Raw genomic sequence first — 21,200 nt, forward strand, 5'->3', positions numbered from 1 at the left:
ACATCCTTCTGGAATTATATCTCTGCTGCTGCATTTCAAGTGGGAAAAGGACATACAGAGCTCAAAAAAGAAGAAAAGGGACAAGTGCAGGCAATATCTTCACTTGAGAATTCAGAGTTGTATACCACCTCCTATCTTTTAATATTAGCATGGAATTTCGTTCTCTACATCAAGACAGTGACATTAGATACAAAGGAAGAATTGTGAGTGAAACTGATTTGGAGGCATACTTCTTTAAGACCTTTAGAGGTAAGTTCAAAATTGTTGATTTAAAAACCAAACAAACCCAAGGTTCTGAAATTTTTGATCACATTTGTATCTATGAATTTATTAAGTCGTTCATGCTTAGATTTTAAGCCCTTTATGGAGAAAGGCACAGTTAGCAACTCTGTAGGGCACTAGAAATGTTTTTACTTGCAGTCATATCCTTTTCGTCACTGAGTGCTTTATATTGCTTCCTGCATATTACTGATGTTACAAACATATTCAATACTGAATAAGTAGCATAAGTGATGCTAGCTTTTTAAAAAGATTTAAAGAATAATCCAGCTGTTACTGTTATCAGGAAAAACACAATTTTTCCTAAAACAAATAGCTGGAGATCTGCATGCCTTGCTCCCTCAGCTAAAGATACTGTGGTCAAGAGAGGACAGTGATTCAGCAGACCTGCCAAACTGATTCAAAATATCCTGCTTTTTGAATTTCTCAGGTCCTTGCAAACATTACCTCTGGTGGCAAGAGAATGGTTATGTGACATGTGTTTGATCTCATAGCAAAGCCTTGAATGAAAGGAAATAGGGCTGTGCCAAACTAAAGTAATTAAATTATGATCTTTGGGGATAATTTGCTTGTGCCCATTTCCTATCTGGAATATAGTTTTAATGAAAGGTAGGACAGAAATGCTGAAAATAACAAATACATGCTATGCTGAATAAGGCCCATCATGTTCAGAACAATTTGCCTCCAGCTGGCTGGGGTGCCAGCCCTAATTAGCTCTGAGAAGTGGTGACTTGGAGAAGGGCCACAATGCACACTCAAATCTAGCATGGCCTACCCACTGCATGCTGCTTCCCAAGACTTTTTACTTCACCCCCCTAACCAAGCATCTGCCCATCCCTGCTAGCCTTTGACATTACCCTACCTCAACACATCAGTTAAGAACCATTATTTGCTACTAGTCAATCAATTGGAATTATGGAGACAGGTGTTCGAGGACACAAAAAGACCAGAGAGGTGTCGAAACAGAAAGACAGAAGACTATATAACACACTGAATTAACACTGTTTATGGATGGAACACAGCTGGAAGAGTGGCACCCCAGAAACTGAACTGGTGTTTAGAGTCTAACTAGCTACTGCCACATCACACGTCTATTACTTTAATAGCAGAAGTGGTCCAGGGCAGTTCAAAAAGTGGGGTCTCCTAAATAACAACATTATTCCAAGTTCATACTCACAGTTAGCATTTCTGTACAGAAGAAAGGGCTCGTGTAGTTGAAACTCCAAGTCTTTGTTTACAGGCTCAACCAAGTTGTGCATATTCAGTCGATTCACAATTGTGAAGCCATGGTAAGGTGACGCAGACCTGTTATTTCAAGAGAATAACAAAACAACTGTGTAAATCAGTGGTGGCCAAACTTGGCCCTCCAGCTGTTTTGGGACTACAATTCCCATCATCCCTGACCACTGGTCCCGTTAGCTAGGGATGATGAGAGTTGTAGACCAAAAACAGCTGGAGGGCCAAGTTTGGCCACCATTGGTGTAATAACATGGATATCCAGAGGAAAAAACTATTAAATAAATGCATTATATGAATAACAACCTGCTTTCAGGAAAATAATCAATAGCAATGATGGTGATGAAATGTATCCAACGCTATCACTCAAATGATGGTGAAGCAGAATGGGGGAGGGTTTCAGCTCTTTGGAGAACTTTTTTTTAATTTAATAATTTTTATACCACTTTACAAGAAAAATTCTTTGCAGAAAGGGGGCTCCAGTGGGCAGGTAGAATCACCAAATTGCTTCCCTCCTGGTTCTGTTGACAGAAGCTTTTCCATCAGCAATCACTCCTTTGGGAATACCCAAATGACTTTAGTAAAATCAAAATGCCATGCAAGCTTGCTACTTGAAACACAAGGTGTTTCACAAGCATAAGGAATTCTGGGAGTGGTACTGTTCTGTGAACTATTGTTCAATGGCCAATTGGAGATATTATTCAAGAGCTAAGACAAAAGTTCATGCAAGAAGAATAGCACTCCTCCTAAATCAGACAACACACATGTGCTTGTGGAAGAGGCCAAGCTCACAGATTGGCACCTTTGGATCTAACCAGATGAATTGTTGTATTTCTGTATCTGACTATCAAAAAGATAGCAATGATTAGTCTAATTAGTCTAATTAGCAATATTGTAACTAAAACTAGGGGAGGGGAAGAAGAGATGCACAATCTTTTTTTTAAAAAAAAGAAAGAAACGAAAACTGATTTTCAAGGCTACTCCAAAGAGGATTAAATTCATTCTTCTGCTTTATTTAAAATTATATAGCAAGTTTCACATGACATGAAAAAACACCGAAGGATATTTTGGTATGCTTACAACCTTGTATGCAAAACTTTTAGAGCAGAATGCTAACATTTCAGGTTATCAATAGCAATTCAGAGAGAGGGAGTGGGAAACATAACTTGTAGAGGCACACTTAAATCCAGTTCTCAAACTTTTCATAAATGCTAATTCATGCCCCCCCAAAAAACAGAACAGTGCAAGTATAGAGTCACCCCACCCCAAAATACACTTCAGAAAGCACTTCAGGATCAAAAGTATCAAATATACCAAAAATAGCTATAAAGTATGTATTTTCAATTATGAGCTATTTTCTAGGGAAAAAACGTTATTGCAAACATACCCTTTCTTATATAAATAAAAAGTATATCTGTGTTAAGAACAGCTGTGTTTGAAACCAAATTAAATAACAATAAATTAAATATTTATTGGGAATGCAAGAGAAAAACGACACAAACTGCATTCTAGCACACTGGTAAGCATGCTATCCCATAAAGTTAACAGGCCTAAAGTGTCATTGGGCTGTGTCTGAGAAACATAAGAGGTCACTTTAATACATACTTTCTTCTTAATTTTCTACATCTATTATAACAGATGGACTAACAGCCTGAGTTAGCATGTCAAAAATAATTAAAATTCAAGTGAAGTCATGATTACAGCAGTAAAGGTCTGGAAATAGCATGTGTAGAAAGCCCAAAGGCATTACAACAGTGTAAACAAGAAGAGTGACATTTTTGGTTTTGACTTATTTTATCTAGATCTCTAAAAAGGTTTTGGAGAAAACTGATCATATTGATATTTTTCTTGCTGCCCAAAATAAAATAAATGGTTCACAAGAACAGTTTTAAAAGCACTGCTAGCATTAAAGCATTACTGAGAAGACTGTTATTAAAGAGTTACAGTGGCGCCCCGCAAGACGAATGCCTCGCAAGACGAAAAACTCGCTAGACAAAAGGGTTTTGCGGTTTTTGAGCTGCTTCGCAAGACGAATTTCCATATGGGCTTGCTTCGCAAGACGAAAACGTCTTGCGTTTTTTGCAAGTTTGTGTCGTTTTTCTTAACACCGTTAATACAGTTGCAACTTGACTTTGAGGAGCAACTCAGAGAACGCGGTGTGGTAGCCTTTTTTGAGGTTTTTGGTGATTTTTGAAGCTTTTCCAAAACTTTTCCGACACTGTGCTTCGCAAGACGAAAAATTCGCTAGACGAAAAAACTCGCGGAACGAATTAATTTCGTCTTGCGAGGCACCACTGTATTTTTTAATCCTTAACTGTATACATGTACACAAGCAGAAGGAAATCAGAACAGCACAATCCTAACCATGTCTCCTCAGAAGTAAGTCTTTTTGAATGCAATGTGGATTACTTCCAGCTTAGTAGGGTTAGGACTGCTGCCTTAAGTACCAGGAAATAGGCCTGGAAGCCTACATTAAACTGTACAGACCACAAAGCACCCATCTCATCTTCTATGGATAACTGAGCGGGTCAGAAAAGGACTCTCATGTTCTGCACCCTCCAAGTTATATGTAAGGACAATACCAACTAGGGTCCTTAGAGATGTCCAGTGTGCATGATAAGAGGGGTGAGAGTGGCAAGTTCAAGAACGGAAACAGAGAGTTAAAGACCCTCAGCCAACAGACAGAGTAGTTAAAAAGCATGCATATTCAGTTGTAACCTGACACTCCATCTGTAACAGTCAACCATTAGAATGAAGCACACAGCATATCTATGTTACAGGCCTAAGTAAACCCAAAGATTAAATTGCTTTGGTGATGAAGACATTTTCTATTCTCATCACCCACAGATTGCAACACTCTGCTGACCACAAGTGTCCACTACCTTGTAAAGTGATTCTCCGTGCCACCTTCAAGCACCAACTCATCCTCTAAATATTTCCAGCAGTTAAAGTTGGCCTCCTCCCTCAAAAAACTCCTACAGCTCTATTTCAAGGTTATACCCTCTATTTACCATATATTTAAAATACTCCCTTTAACCTCAAACTCTAGTGTCACACTAAACTATTTCGTATAATGATGATACACTGCAACTACTATTCTTCTGCTAAACAGCATTTCTATGGCCATTCTTTCAAGCCAGTTTAGTTTCAGTAAGTCAAAATAAAAAGAAAGGAAGGAAGGAAGGAAGGAAGGAAGGAAGGGGAGAATATTACATAAGTGTTGTCAGTTACTTACTGTTAATACCAATCCTCCACATCCCCTCTACCATAGGTCTGAAGATACTATGGGAAACTCTCACAGTTATACACTTCCCCTCTTCATTGCAAATTCAATGCTTACTAAAATCAGTCAGGGGGAAAGATACATGACCACTGGCAGAGGCTGCCACCTGAAGAGGCAGCTAAGAACATAAAATGGTCCATCTAGTCCAGCATCCTGTTTTTACAGTGGCCAACCAGGTGCCTATATGAGAAGTGCAAAAGCAGAACCTGAAATGGACTCGGTTACCTCCCCTTGGGCCCAGTTCTGCATGGGAACCACTAGGGGTCAACCACTAACATCCATGGAAAGAGGAGCTGAACATTTTTGATGTAATTAAAAATATTAAATCATTATTATTTAGATTTATTTGTTACTGACTACAAACATGTCTCTAAGCAGCTAACAGTTATAAAAGCATATATAATACAAAATATAAAATACATAAAAGAGAATCTTAATAAACCAGAAATGCTCATCTTGCAGCAGCATTAAAATCCTACCCCACCCTATTAAATATGAAGACCAAATCTTAACCACATATCACTAGATCATTGTCTTACAACAACCACAATGACAAAAGCTTATGTTATTGTCTGTTTTGCCATTATTTACAGAAGGAGTGCACAGATTTGAGGGAGCCATTTCATTTTTTTTTAACTAGGAGCCTGGTGCAAAAGGCATACAGTTAACATTCTGAGCCCAGGAATTTGTTATGAGTAGCAGAACTGGACTGGACTAGATGAGCCTCAGGGATCCCCTCAAACTCTACAATTCCAGGAACTGAACTCATAAGGCTTCCACACAAAATCCCTCTCCTGAGTATTCCCACTTTTGTTCATCTCGACTGTATAAGTTAGTGAGGGAGCTGTTTTGTTGCTGTCACTGTTAATCAGCTGGGGAGTCAGAAATCCTTGCCAATCTACTTCAAATTGTCAAGAGGTGTACAGTGGAACCTCGTGTAACGGATAGGATCCATTCCGGAGGCCCATCCGTAACACAGAACTGATGCAAGCTGAAGCGCCGTGTCTGCACAGGCGCCCAATTTAGCACTTCCGCGCATGCACAAGCGGCACAACCCAGAAGTAACCCGTTCTGGTACTTCCGGGTTGCCGCAGGATGCAAGACGAACACATGCAACCTGACACAACATGATATGACTGTACCAGAAGATCCCAATCTACCTCCTGCATGCCTGTAATTTACAGTGCACAATACACATCATATCCAGATTATGTACTTCCTTGTGGAACTTACAATCTAATTATTATTGTACATTCTACAGGAGCGCCTGTAATATGAAACTAACAAGTTTAATAAATAAGAAGAATTTTGACTGTGGGGGAAACAAATGGTAGAGAGGGAAAACAGAAGCAAGAAACGTGAGGGCTCAAAAAACCAAGTGCATATTAAGGTTGCCTTTTACTTGGGGATAAGGACTAAACAAATTAAGCCAAAGGCTTCACAGGAAAGGCGCATCATGATGAAGGATTTGAAGGGAGACAGTGCTCTGGGCATAGGCACCAGCAAGGAATGTATAGAATGGAACTTCTGGGAGGGCTGAAGGGATAAATTTTGAAGAACAAAAAGTCACAGGCATGTATATAATGGAAAACAAGGGTAAAAAGAAAGGATGTTGCACAAAGAGTAAAAGATAACAAGAATTTTGTGGCAGATGCTGAAATGAAGCCAATGAAAAGCTTTATTGAGTTATAAAGCTTTCCACACTGAAGGGATATGCCACAAGCCATGTCCTGTGAGAATTTGGCTAAACTGGCTGTGATTATCCAGGAAAGATTTATCTGGTTCACGGGGGGGGATCAGTGAAATTTGAAAGAGGCAAATTTAGTGTGAAAACAGTTACTAGGAAAGTATTTTCTTTCTTTATTTAAGCATACTATAGCCATTTCAAATGTGTACAGTACTAGTTACCCCTTCTTAAGAAGGATATCCAAGAATTGGGGCAGGTGCAGAAATACCATTTAATGTGACCAAGGAACAGGGAGGTTCTTCCATACAAACACCAGAATTTGAAGCATATTTGTTTACATAAAAGATATGACAAATTTTTAAATGATATCATATATAGGCTTGCTAACACCAGCACAACACCGTAGCATGTAAGCTTTCCTGAAGACCTTGTTTATCAAAAGAAAGCCCAAATTTGTTTTTTTAGAACTGCAGGTAGGGGAAAATAGGCATGCTCTATTTGAACAGCAAATAGTTTTGCAATTCATAGTGTTGAAAGCAAAACTGACTCTAGAATAAGATTGATATACACTTACCTTTTATATACAAATAAAGTACCTTCAATGTCAGTCTTCTCCTATAACAAACAATAAGAAATTGTAGCAATAAATTAATTTAAGCATTACAGCCCCTGCTTTATTTATTTTCTTACATTTATATCCCATCTTTTTTCCACCATGGAACCCAAGGTGGTGAATTTGTGGTTTCTAAACAATCGCTGACTAGAACTGCTTGTTTTCAGCTCAAGTGCCTTCAGCTCATTCCCTGAGCTTTACATTTAACATAAAATTATAACTATAGCACTTAATGGATCCTAGTTATTTTCATGGTTAAGAATACAACTTATGGCTGAATTCTAAGACTCGCTGTCAAGAAGATGGCTGAGTTGTACATACTAACATCTGCTCCAACATAATGAAAACAAACCCTGAAATTATGCTAGAGGTCTAGAAAAATACATTAATACCAATGTTTATACATGGTGGCATTTAATATTGCTGTATATAATGTAAGGTGACTCCAAGCAGGAAGGCACAGCATTCCATACAATATTTAGAACTTTTAAAAAATCTATGGTGGATTCATTGGCATGGTTCAAAAGGTAATGATAAATAAATAGGGTGTTAAATTGCATGTACTTTTACATTTGATCTGTCATGCTAAATTCGTATTAAAAATCTGAAGTTAAATATTTGTTGTTTTTCCATGAATTCTGTGGGCAACTAGGGAGAGATAAAGTGAGCTATTAAATAGCATCACCTACGCCACACAATGGGCAAATAAGATAAATCAGAAAGTCAAAGTCACTGCAGAATTGCAGTCTGCAAATTTTTTTAAGCACATGAGGTTTTCCACATTACCATTCTGTTTCTGAGTCAGGGGTTGCCAAGATGATGCCCACAGACATATACATGCCTGCAGAGGTTTTCTTTAGAGCCCATAGGGTCCCCTGCCTCTGATGAAATTAATCTTGGAAGAATAACTGTAGCCAATAGACTAGGTTGTGCTATGTGTTGTGCCCACAATTTATTTGGTGAGCAAATGTGCCCATGGACCCAAAAAGGCTGGTGACCTCTATTAAGAGCTATAGACTGTAATATATACTGAATATAAAAATGGTGTATATGTTTGCAAAACTAAGATTTTTAAAGTTAATGGATGATTGACCACAGTAGTCTCTCAAGCATTACTCATTGCAGAGACAACTTGCATGGGAGAGATGAAGTGGCATGCAAGTTTCAAAATATGCTTGCAATAAGAAAAAGTACAAACAAAATCAAATCAAAATATGAGATCACTGGAGACAAATCAGAACAACTCAGTAGAACAGAGTTTTTCAAACTGCAATGTGTAGGTGTGTAGTGCGAACACTCCCTGAGCTCCTCCCAGGGCTGGAAAGGGGTTAGTTTAACCTCTGGTTTGCTAGTAAAACTGAATCACTGTGTTGTGAAATGATGTCTAAAAGTGTGTCACCAACATGAAAAGTTTGGGAAGTTCTGCAGTAGAAGACCAAAGGAAAGAGCGGTAACCCATTCCTTGGTAACATGTTACCACTATGTTACCATTCCTTCGTAACATAAGTGGTAACGTAGGCTCACTAAAGAGCAAAAACGATCAAGAGTGTGTGGTGCTATATTGGAAGAGATTGCTTTAAAGACTGCGCACAACAGCAGAAAAGGCTCTTACCCACGTATTCTCCATCCTAATATCTGAAGGCAGGAGGAGTGGACAAGTTCAGATGAGAGGAGGTGGCCTTTAAATGGCTGATACCGACCCATTTAGGAAAAGAAGTTTCTGCTACCTCTGTCAGCGAGGCTCTCTTGGTAAATATAATGCAGTGCTTCTAATGAATCCCAAAACTTACTGTGCAGATAGTTCAGTGAACACAAAGGAATTTTTCATACACTAAATTTTTTCTCACATATACATGTTATTCCTAAATTTGCATGACTTGTTGAAATAATGGAGAGGGTAACAGCTGTGTTTGTTTGCTATTGCAACCTATATGTTTGCACCACTAACCACCATGCAGAAATGTCCTGCAAGGGAAGGTGGGGAGCAGTAAAATTATTGCAAGCTATACCATAGCTCAGTTGTAGAACACATGTTTTGAATACAGAAGGCCCAGGGGTTCAATATCATCTCCAGGCAGGGCTAGCAAAGACTCCTGTCTGAGATCCTGGAGAGCCACTGCCAGTCAGTGTAAACTATACTGACCTGTACCTGACTCAGTATAAAGCAGCTTCCTATACAGTGAGAACAGAGATGGCATATGCCACATTGCTCACTGAAAAAAGATGTAAATCAACTTCTGATTTGGTCCTAAGAAGGGTCCAAGCCTTGTCAATCCACATGGAACAGGTCATGAATTCTGGATGACAATGACCTAAAATCCTGTTTGGGTACAGTTGTGTGCAATTAAAAATGTATAAACATTCCCTAGAAAGGACGAGTACTTTCCACCTTGTGATCTCTTTCATGTCTAAGTAAGAAGCTGAGTGCAACTGCAGAGTCTTCCCCAGTCCAGTAATACCCCCTTTAAAACAGAGATGGAGAACTTGTGACTTTCCAGCAGTTGGGTGGGTTACAACTCCCATTAGCCCTGACCACTGAACATGCCAGCTGGGACTGATGGAAGTTGGGAGTCCAACAACATCTGGAGGTGCACAGGTTCCACACACCAGCTCTAAAATATGTGGTTAAGTAGGAAACAGTGTAGGTGGGAGCTCTGTTATTTATTTATTTATTTATTTATTTAGCCTACCTTCCCCCAAGTAACTCAGAGGTCTTTCCACAACCACATGTTTTTTTCCCTAACAACAGCCCTATCACACAGATTAGACTGCAAAATGGTGATGGGTTGAAATCCACCTTCAAACAATCCTCAAGCTTTGTGGCTGAGTGGGGATCTGAACCTGCATCTCCCTCATCCTAGTCTGAATCATAGTGATAATCAGATAATCTAAAAGAAAGCCTTGAACTTGGGCTGGCTCCGACCTATCAAGGAAAGGAGGAGAAATGTACACAAGTCAAGCTGGAATCCTACTTGGTTCAGATGAAGTTCAGTTCCAGCTTTCATAATCCTGCACTATATAATTAGAACCTGTCGCTAAAACCTTGCTCTCTCACAAATATACATGCACACCAACAGATATGAGCCCTGACAGTATACACAGACCAACAGTACATAAGCCATCATTCTCTGGATCCATAATTTCAACAACTAATGCAAATCTGAAGGCTGGCCAGGGATGCTATTTCATATTTTGGAGAGGAGGGGACAGCAAGATCCAGTAAGACCCATTCTAGGATGTGGGCATGGCTAAAAGCAGCATTTTAGGCATATCCAGTCTTCAGAATCTGTGGACCAGCAGCCAGCCACAAGGGCCTCCTAGGACTCAGAAAAAGCACCGACGGAAAGAAAAGTTCACTCCAGTACTAGTTCCTACCAGCAGTTTTTAAACCACCCTCAACTGAGGCCGGCTAATTTGAAAGGGTGTGTTAGGCGCTAACTAATCCGTCCTGAATTTTGAGCCCAGCGAGTTAGTGGCAGAAGGAGGAGGAGGAGGAGAAGAGCACGACGAGGAGGTGAACCACGGAAAACCAAGGGAGGTGGGCGTGTTCCCCAAGAGCTGCGCCAACCGGACCGGGCAGCCTCCTCTCTTCTCCCCCACCGAAAACATTCCTCTGTGGACAGTTGCGGATATATAGGAGGGGTGGGGAGGGAAAGCCGCACGTGCGCGCCCGCCCCCAACCCAACCCACCCTCTTTCCTTGCGGGGGGCAGGCGCCAAGCGAAGGCGCTTTTGTGCGCCTCTTCCATCGGGACCTTCCTTCTCTGTGAGCCTTTGGACCCCGCGAGAAGACTTTGGACGAGGGCGGGTGGGGTGGAGAGGCAGAGAGAAAAGGGTTAACAGCCGGGGCTGAAAGGGGGGCGCCCCCGGCCGCCTGCCCCCCCCCGGCCCCCCGCTCAGCGCCCCACTCACCCACTCGTTGGCCTTGGGGCTGAAGCGGTACAGGGCCACCTGGCCGGTCACGTCGGCGATGCTGGTGATGTAGGGGTCGTTCTGCTTTAAGGCCGCCAGGCTCATGTCCTGCCCCGCTTTGCTCAGAGACTCCATCTTGGACCCGGGATCTCAGCCGCGGCGAAGGGGGGGAAAGGAAGGAAGGAAACAGCCAGCCAGCCGCGCGGAGGAGCCCTGTGCGCAGCGCTTCCTCACCCGTCGGCCGGAAACCGCTACCCTGCGCCTTCGGTTCCGTCGCTGCAGCGCGTCGGGTCACGGGGGTCCTACAGGGGTTCCTGAGGATACTTAGTCTCTGGTCGCTCTGTCTTGTCCTCGTTTCTCCACACGCCCAGGCTTGGCCAGTTTTAGAATCGAAATGCGTCGCCCGCCCCCCACTCACCCAGAAATAAAACCCAGCTATATAACCAAACCAGCTCCTGGCAGAAATGCCAGGAGCTCAGAAACACATCAGAAGTAAAGTGAATCCGTCGCTTTCTCCTGCTGGAGCCTCTTCAAGCTGAAGATTTCATAAGTTATTGTTGGTTCTCAAATAGTTCCACGGTTTTTGTTTGTTTGGCGAAAATGTAACTACTGTACGTTTAAGAAAGCCCTGAATGTAATGACACCGTTTTATTATCAACTATTTTAATCACGAATTCAGTATAGAAGTGGGGAGGTGTGTAGGAAGAGGGGGAGGGGTTTTACGGTTTATCCAGATTTGGGCACCGGCACCTATTTTTTTATATATAAAGAAAGCACTGACTTCATGTAAATAGCTTTGTGAAAAGCAGCACTGCTTTCCAAATCTCTTAGCATTCTGGGATCATTGGAAGTTAGGATATTTTTGTTTTGCTTTGTTCTGCATTCCACTCTGCCAAATGAAGAACGTGAAGAACACTTCATTTATAAAAACACATAGGATAACAATGAATAATCTACCAAGTATAGCCATGTATAGCCTTAGGTTCAAACAGGAGCATAATTACTAGTTTTTGTTTTACTTCCAAAACTGATAGCCATGCTCAATGTACAGCAAATGTAATTTTACATTATGCAAATGTAATTTTACAAGTATGCAAATCCACCTTAAGTTGCTATTTCTCAACTGACTTACCTCCTGGAATGTTTGTGAGGATGGAATGTGGCTCTGAGCTCTGTGGAGAAAAAGCGGCATATACATGAAATAAAGCAGACTTTTTCAACTGTTTTGTCCTACAGCTACCAGCTGGCCCAACATACATGGCTGTGCTGGCTGGGACTGATAAGGGTTGTAGGCCGAAACAGCTGGAGGACACCAGGTTGGCAAAGGCTACAGTAAAGCATGGGAGGAGCTTTCAAATCAAATCTTTATTGTTATAGTCAATGACTACCATTAAACAAGCAAATTAAGAAGCACATAGATGTTTGTCCAGATGTGCATAGTTGGATAGAATAAATAAAAGTAAAACAGAATAAAATAAAATGAACATAAAAAAATAAAGTTATGGTCACATAATGATCTCCAAAGAAGAAAATTACAAGATGTCTGGAGTCAGTTCTGTTATGTACTGAAGTTTTCACCCTGGGCCAGCAGGGGGATACTGTAGATAGTTTTCACTCAGGTCCGCGTATGCAAATAAGGAATTGAAAGTGACGTTACAAAAAGTTGTTACTGTTGCTTTGTAGTTGAGCTCTATATAAGCAGGTTGGCTGAACCCTTCAGTTCAGTTCAGTTCAGTTCAGGCCTGTGAATAAACAAGAGCTGTCTGAAGAATCGCTGTGTCGGATATGTTCTCCCACAACTTAACAAGCTCCTGATGGGGTCTGCTTGCTGCAAATGAGTATTTGGCCACTGAGAGTGATAGATGTGTTTTGATCTGAGGTGAGTAAAAGAATGTAAAATGCATCTGATTGTCCTGTGTTTGATGAAAATTTTTCAAAGACCTCAGTAAAAGGAGCAGTAGAGGAGGGCACAAGTCGCCATCTTGACCTCTCCAGAGGTACAGGGAGAGCTTCAAAAAAAGTCACATATTCCAAATGAATGCACCCATTTTGCCTATTGCAGGAACAACAGCAGGAAAGGGCTATTCAAGCCGCCTTGTGGACTTTTCATAGGAATCTGATTGGCCACTGTGGGAGGCAGATACTAGACTACATGGACCTTTGTTCTGATTCAACCTGGCTCATCTTATGGCCCTGGGTTCACACCTTTGCTGTTAGTTAACTGAGCTTCAGTAGAAACTCAGAATTAACTTTGCCCTCCCAGAGTGTAAAGGGGCTGTAGCAAATGTAAAGAGAAATTCTCAGTGAAGGCAGCTTTCAACTTCTCAAGTGCTTAAGTCCCTGTGAAAGTGCAATATGAAGCAGGCTGATACAGAACAGATTCTGATAATAGATTATTTTTTTAGTATTCTAACACCACTTCTGGTGGATTTCTTATTAGATGCTATTTTCATTAACATAAGAATGTGAGAAAATAATAGGAGCCTGCAGGATCAGGCCAATGGCCCATCTAGTCCAGCATCCTGTTCTCACAGTGACCAACCAGATGCTTGTGGGAAGCCTGCAAGCAGGACATGGGCACAACAGCACTCTGCCCACCTACAATTCTCAACATCTGGTATACAGAGGCATAATGCCTCTGACAGAATGTACCTGTCATGGCTAGTAGCCATTGATAGCCCATCCCCCATGACTTTATCTAATGTCATCTAGGTTTGTGGACATCACTGCCTCCTGTGAAAGTTCCTGTGCAACCATGCACTGTGTGAAGAAGTGCTCTCTTTTATGTGTCCTGAATCTTCCAACATTCAGTTTCATCGACTGTTCATGACAGAGCATCATGACAGAGCATGAGAGACATTCATCCACTTTCTCCATGCCATGCATAATTTATAAACTTCTATCTGGTTTTACATTAGTCACTTTTTAATAGATACGGTACATTAAAAGACACAAATAGCAACCATGGTGTTTCAGAATGGACCCTAGAAGCTGGGAGTTTGGTCCCTTGGCAAAGTAATACACTGGAGCCAACATGTCATCTTAGGCTGTCGTAATGTTTTCTGTGCACTGCCAGCCACCAAGCTCATAAGGAAAAGACAGTGTGCCTAAGCTTCACAGAAGGTAGCAATGCCACCCACCAATTCTCCCTGTTCCCATCAACCAGTGTATTGGCTCCTCCCATGCCTGCTGATAGAAGTGTGAGGTTGTGTTCTGGAAGAGCAAGCATGTACTCCTTTGAGTGGGTTTGTGAGGTTTGTGTGCACTGGTGTCTCCATGACCTTGGAGGCGGAGGCGGGGTTGACACCAGCTCAGCATCTGATTGACTCTCTCAGTCATCTCTCCCAAAGGAGAGGCTCATCACTGACAGGAGGAGATGCCAGTTCAAGAGCAGGAGGTGTCTGACTAGGGGTGTATCAGTTTTCACAGGGGTGGAACACTTGTCTTTCAACTTGCTTGATCCCTCCTCAGGATCCAGCGCTCTGTCCCCTGAACAACTGGCCTCCTTCCTGGCCTCTGGTACTTATTGATTTGACCTGGCCCATCCTGCTAGCACCTTTTCCAGGGTTCTTCAGCCCCAACTCCCATAGCTCCTCCTTGGAATCTGACCATGACATCCATTACATGTTCACAGGATCGTTGTAATGATAAAATAGAGCACCAAAACCATGCTATGTTACTGTTACGGAAAAGGAGCAATGCGGCAGTGAGCTGCAGCTGGCTGGAAAGCAAAACATGATGGGAATGTTTGGGACTGTACCGTGAGAACAAAGAGACAGTCTATTCACTGTGCTGAGCACCGGATTTAGCTCAGAGTGTAATTTGACCTGTACAGGAAGTACAGGAGGTGGGGTTTGTCTCTCTGCTGATGGTGTTTGAAGAGAGCAGATGCGTTTCTCTGTAATGCTGCAAAGACAGAAATAAAGGCATGTAAATACATTTCTGTCTATCTCTTTCCCCTCCCTGGGGGGAGCAGGGAGCAGGGAAGAGTGGTGTGTCCTTCTCACGCTGAGGAGGATCGCGATCGCGACCTAGCCTGTATCCTGCCGGGAAACGCAGACAGGGAGATCAACAAGGAGATCAAGCCGGGTGCCTGGAGAGTGGCCAGTTTCTATGATAAGGCTTGAAAATCCAACAGTTACTGCCTTCATAAAGTATCATAAAGAGCATTGATAAAATAATAATATATATGCACCAAAATCCCCCGCCTTTCTGTTTAAATTTCCATCCTGATATTTGCAGAAGCTTTCATTTGTTTGTTTTGCTCAGAGCTAATCTCAATCAATCACAGTAAATAAACTGTAATGTACAAATGCCCCAAAGAGTTTGCAACACAGAATAATTATTTTTATCTATGTAGACTTGTTTTAGGAGCCTTCTGATTCTTGCATTTGATCCTTAAGTTTACACACCCCCAGGCCTCCGGGAACGGATAAAGTGTGGGGAGGCTAATGTGAATCAATACACACTGCTTGCTCTTTCCTGTGAAGCCAGTGAAATCCTTTAGGAAATAAATGTAGAGTAGGAAACATTAAAGAAATGGTGAATAATTGAAACCATGTAATTTAATAGAGTACAAGTATAACAGCATAGAAGAACAATTTATGCTTCTGTGTGCTCCCCTATGGTTGTGGAATTAACTAACCATAACTAGTGGCTGTTCCAGCTAACAGATGTGAAATGGCCATTGCTGAACAAAAAGGGCTATAAACCACCCTGATGATCCAATAAGAACAGCTGCCAGTGAGCAGCCAGTTTCATTTCTATACCAAGGCTGTTCTCACCACAGCAGTAGGAAAGGTTGAAATAGGTCACAGGCAGCCCTCCTTACATTGCTCAAGAACATTAGAAGGATTAATAATTTATGGATTATCTCCTAGAAACAATGATCTGGTGCAGACAGGTAATCCAATCTCCTGCATCCTTCTGACATGGGATGCCATTTCATCAGGGGATTGTGCAAAGGCGGCAACTTTTCTGGAAAGGCAGCATCGGCCTGCCAGCTGGAGACATACAAATTGCAGGAATTTGCTTCATGAATATGACATCTTCTGTCTGAGGGCGGTAAGTGGTTCTAATGACACAGGTAAAGCTGGAGCTGTAAATGTGCCGCTCACAACTTGCAGCCCGTTTTTTTTATTATTCTTATTCTTAAGAGGATCTGTTTTCTTAAGGCAGCTTGTGGTAAAATAAGACATCCTCCCTTGTCATTAACGCTGCTAGCCAACTACAGATGCAATTTGCATTTCTGTTCTGCTTCTTTTTGTGTAAGAGTCGAGAAAGCTGCTGATTTCTTTGGCGCGTTCAGCAAACTTGCATGCACTTTGCAAAGTGATGAAAGTCTCGACCAATGCAATGGGAACTCTCTTGTTCCCTTACAGTATACAAATATTTGTTCTCTTTTCCTAAATGTTAATGTTTTGAGCAATATTCAGTCACAGGTAATATAATTTCAATAGGACTACTGTAGGTCTGCAGTAAACAGCTTAAATCTGCAGCTGTAACAAACATAAACAGCGAACGTCATTCCTTTGTGAAATAGTGGAAGATCAGCCATTTTTGTCATTAGAAGGTGAGCAAATGCCATAGAAAGCAATTGTGGTTGCCTAATGAGGGAAACTGGGGACGTGGGTGGCGCTGTGGTCTAAACCACAGAGCCTAGGGCTTGCCGGTCCGAAGATCGGCGGTTCGAATCCCCGCGACGGGGTGAGCTCCTGTTGCTTGATACCTGCTCCTGCCCACCTAGCAGTTCGAAAACACATCAAAGTGCAAGTAGATAAATAGGTACCGCTCTGGCGGGAAGGTAAATAGCATTTCTGTGAGCTGCTCTGGTTCGCCAGAAGCGGCTTAGTCATGCTGGCCACATGACTCGGAAGCTGTCTGCGGACAAACGGCGGCTCCCTTGGCCTATAGAGCGAGATGAGTGTGCAACCCCAGAGTCGTCCGTGACTGGACCTTACGGTCAGGGGTACCTTTACCCTTACCTTAATGAGGGAAACAGCTCCTGAACCCCTCGGAGTAGGACTCACCTGCCTCCCCACCATGCAAAAAAAGAGAAAGACAATCTTATGCATTCTTACCTAAAAGCAAGTCTCACTGAAATCAGTCGCAAGCACTTTTGAGACAACCTCATCAGCAGTCTTGGACTGTCTGTCTTTGATTAGGTCCAAACTTTTTAATGTAAACTATGCCTGCAGTGGTATATAGCAACAGGAGAGAGAGAGAGAGAGAGAGAGAGAGAGAGAGAGAGAGAGAGAGAGAGAAGAGTCTGGGTCCTGAACAGTATACCTTGAGATCCTGCAGCTGCTTTGCCTACGAATCGTAAGTGGCAGCATTAAGTAGACATTTGAAAAGGTGTGATTAACATAATGTGCACTTTAGCCCTCAACTCCCTGTCCGAAGCCATAAGCTCAACAACAAGGATGGGAAACCTGCAGATATTGCTGGGCTACAATCTCCCAACATTCCTGACCTTTGTCCATGCTGGCTGGGGCAGAGGGGAGTTGGAGTCTGAAAACATTGGGAGGGCCACAGATTCCCTATCCTTGCTTACAATCTGTGGTTGCATGGCATTCCACTACTGCCATCATCATGCTTCTGCCCACAAAGTCTCCAAGAAACACCTACGAATTCTAACCTAAGATTTGGGAATCCCTTGTGTAACAGACTTCTGCAATTGAAAGATACTTGTAAATATGATTACACTTTAAAAAGGCAACTTTTTTCTAAATTTGGTGTGGCAAATCAAGCTCCAGCATTCAAACCTCTCTGTATATATGTCTGTCGTTGCATCAACTTTCTTCTGCGGTTTAGAAAACAGGCAGATTCTTCAGATGAGGCTGAATAGGATTCCACTGAGTATAACGTCTCAAAATTAGCAATGAGTTGTATACGCACATAAGTTGCTTTGCAAACAGGGACTTATCAAGTTGTACCCCTTGCGGCATAATTCTGGTGTTCTTGTTTGCCAAGTATTTTAATTACACAGATTTTAAGTCGGTGTTGTTGATACTTTGTCACGCAAAAAAGCTTTAGTGTTTCATAACAGCCCCTCTTCATTATTTTAACCTGAACTGATGGATCTGGGTGTTTTGGAGTTTGATCTCTCCACTTAAGTTTACAAACATATGTTTATGTGCCTCTTCATTAAAAAAAGAGCATAGCAGTTACTAGAAAGTAGCAAGTGATGCTATCTGGCTAACACCTCTTACATTCAGTTATGATGAGAACTGAAACTTGAGAGATATTCCCTGGAACCAGTATCAGTTATTCCCTTATCATACAGTACAAAACTGTATACATAAGATTCTAGATACCAGCCACTGCCTTAGAATTCTGGATGCCAGCCATTGCCTTTAAGACAATTCATTTCCTATTCACATAGATTACTTTATACTCTAGCCAGACACCACCACCAACACACACACACACAGGCATGCAAGGACTCCTGGTGGCAGTGATGATGATGATAAAGAACATGGCCTCCCAAAGTGTTTGTTTGGGCAAGGAAAGTGGTGAGGTGAATGTCTGTTGGAGTAGTCCTTAACTCGAATACAAAGTCAAAGTTGGCTCATAAGAAGAATTCTAAAACTAGTATCTTTATTAGGCCAAACAAACATGATTGGTACTCAAGTGCAGCCCTACTCCTTGCTCCCACATTGATTTACCCAGGAGCTAACAACCAAATGGGGCTTTAGTCTCTTAACATACTTGAGTCCTTATTGGCAGTGGTGGCTGATGCCCATTGGTGGTTGGGTGGGGTGGAAGGCAGGGAGGCCAACAGCAGGCAGAGCCAGAGCCAATGATAGGCAGAGCCAGAGGCAGGCGGAGCCTACTAATTCTAGTTTTGTTACTATCCTGCTCTCTGCTGCATTCTACAAGGGCATAATGAGGAAGGAAGCTGACAGGGCTGGTTGTAAGAAAGCAGGCAAGTGGGTCTGGTTGAGAGCAGATGAACACTGTTGAGGCGGTGCTCACTCTAATGGACCAGCTTCCACTCCTCATTGGCTGGTTGAAGAGTTTTCTCTGCCTTAGGATCCCCCACGTCCCCTGAAAGATTTTATGATGCTGCCAAGCTGGCTGGCTTGTGCATGGAGCTGCCGTTCTGGCTACAGAATGGTGGGCACTTTCCTTCCGAAGTTCAGAATCAGAATGCATACACACACCTACTCTAATCTTAAAAGTGGGAAGATGGTAAACCCTATTAATAGCCTAATGTTAACTGAAGTGGTATAAAAGAAAAGAGAACCAGCAACCATGGTGACGAGGAAGGTGTCTTCCTACTGCATGTACATTGTAAACGTATCTCAGCAGTTTGACCACCACCACATGATCTTAACGCAGGGGTGCCAACTTGAATAAAATATGGGGGGGGGGCAGGTAAGCCCCACACTGCATAACTGATCACATGACGCAGTGCACACACACCATTTGAATGACAATGCCCATCAACTCGGGGGGGGGGACTAGCCCCCTCAAATATTTTATTGCGGGGGGGTGAAGACCCCTCAGCCCCCAGGAGTTGGCTCCTATGTCTTAATGCACTGTTAGAATAAAACCAGGGAACTTCTGCAGGCCTGACATATTATTGTTAGGTCACTGGTCAGTGGCCTTATTAGACTTTGCCCGAGAGGCTGTCATAATAATAGAAGAAACTATTTAAGGACTCAGTACCCATTTGCATGACAGGCTGGAATATATCCCTCAAAACCTTTATGATAGATATCCAATGCTTGTTTTCACATTTAATTAATATACTGCCATCTATGCTTAATTGTACATCTTATAATCTTGGAGAGATAATGTCACAATGCTTTCATATTTTTGAGAGTGGCTGTATAAATAATATGCAGATGCTGGGGAAGCCTGCAGAGGCTTGGCTGCCTCTCTGGCACTGTGCCCAGCAGAAATGAAGGATACAGTTAGTATTCAGCTGCCCAAGTCCTTACAACAACCCTGTAAGGCAAGTCAGTATTATTATTTCCCATATTGTGGATGGAAAAAGAGAAGTTGAGGGAGAGCAGCTGGCCTAAATGAGTACAGTAAACTAACATCTAACTTGTGTGCATTCAGCTTTACATGCTTGGCAAAAAGAAATATTTTAAGGGGGCGAAGAGTGGGCAGGTATCTGGGAAAAAAGACTTTGGCAATGCCGCCCACCATTGAACCCATTGTGTTTTGACTATATGTGGTTTTGGTTTTAGGTGCCATCCCCAGAACGTGACCCCCAAGCAAGTTGCAGGCTTACTGTACATAGCAGAGCCAAAATTCAAACTGATTATTTTTTTTAATAGTATATGCTCCATCATGTCAAAAGATGCTTCTAAGCAGCTAAATTCTTAGCCGCTACGCTACGCCAGCATACAAATCTACATCCTATTTTTTTCTGTCTGAATATGTATTTGGAAGTAAGTACCATTTTCAGAGTAGCTTTGTAGAGCTACATAAGCTCCGAAGAGAAATTAAGGCTTTATTTGCATGTCAGCTAGATCCCAGTGGTGCTGCTGGGAGCCAGAGCTGGGAGACCCCTGTAAATTGGATTCAAATGGTGAGAAGGCAGAAATAAAGCCCCTACCTCCAAGAAAGCCTTTTCTCTAGGTGCAGAAGTATTCCACAAAAAATATACTTAAAAATAGCAAAAAAAATCAGCCCTCATAGAGGGAACATAGTAACAAAGGAAGCTGCCTTATACTGAATCGGACCATTGATCCAACAACAACAACTTATTATTATTTATACCCCGCCCACCTGGCTGGGTTTCTCCAGCCACTCAGTGTGGCTCCCAACAGAATATTAAAAACACAATGAAACATCAATCATTAAAAACTTCCCTAAACAGGGCTGCCTTCAGATGTCTTCTAAAAGCGCTCTGCTAATACCATTGAGGTGCACATGCAGTGCTGCAGCAAGATGGCAGCATCCAGCAGTGGTTTATGAAGCTCTGATTAATAATTGGCCCTTTACTTGTATGTAGGCCTCAGCAAACGCCATAGTGACTGTTGATAATGCCAGTCTTACTGTCCTGAAGAGCACTCTTCCTATGCGGCAACTGGGCTACAAAGTGTGTGGGGTGGGGGATATTTATGCATACATATGATAGAGAAGAATGTGGCTTTTGTTCCTTCAGCTTTACAAGCGTAAAATATATATATTCTGAAATGTACCAGAGCGATCTGAAGCACATAATATTTC

At 42.1% G+C, this 21,200-nt stretch overlaps 1 protein-coding gene across 4 annotated transcripts in view; it reads right to left on the minus strand.

Moving 5' to 3' along the window:
* DCP1A (decapping mRNA 1A) overlaps positions 1–11,241 on the minus strand; it is a 36,661-nt gene extending 25,420 nt beyond the window's left edge. For 2 of the 4 annotated variants that reach the window (XR_014522470.1, XR_014522471.1), the window contains exons 1-3: positions 11,010–11,236; positions 7,060–7,100; positions 1,457–1,584 (exon numbers count right to left, since the gene is read on the minus strand). Coding sequence is in view for 2 of the 4 variants with exons in the window: in XM_083489353.1 (XP_083345479.1) it covers positions 1,457–1,584; positions 7,060–7,100; positions 11,010–11,144 (304 nt within the window). In the remaining 2 variants the exon portion in view is untranslated. Of the gene's footprint in view, positions 1–1,456; positions 1,585–7,059; positions 7,101–11,009 lie in introns of all 4 variants that reach the window. The other 2 variants (XM_083489353.1, XM_083489352.1) reach the window with 1 other exon arrangement.
* Between the last annotated feature and the right edge of the window lie 9,959 nt (positions 11,242–21,200).

The sequence above is a fragment of the Podarcis liolepis genome (genome assembly GCF_965112155.1).
Source record: "Podarcis liolepis genome assembly, chromosome: 2".
Classification (NCBI taxonomy): Eukaryota; Metazoa; Chordata; class Lepidosauria; order Squamata; family Lacertidae; genus Podarcis; species Podarcis liolepis.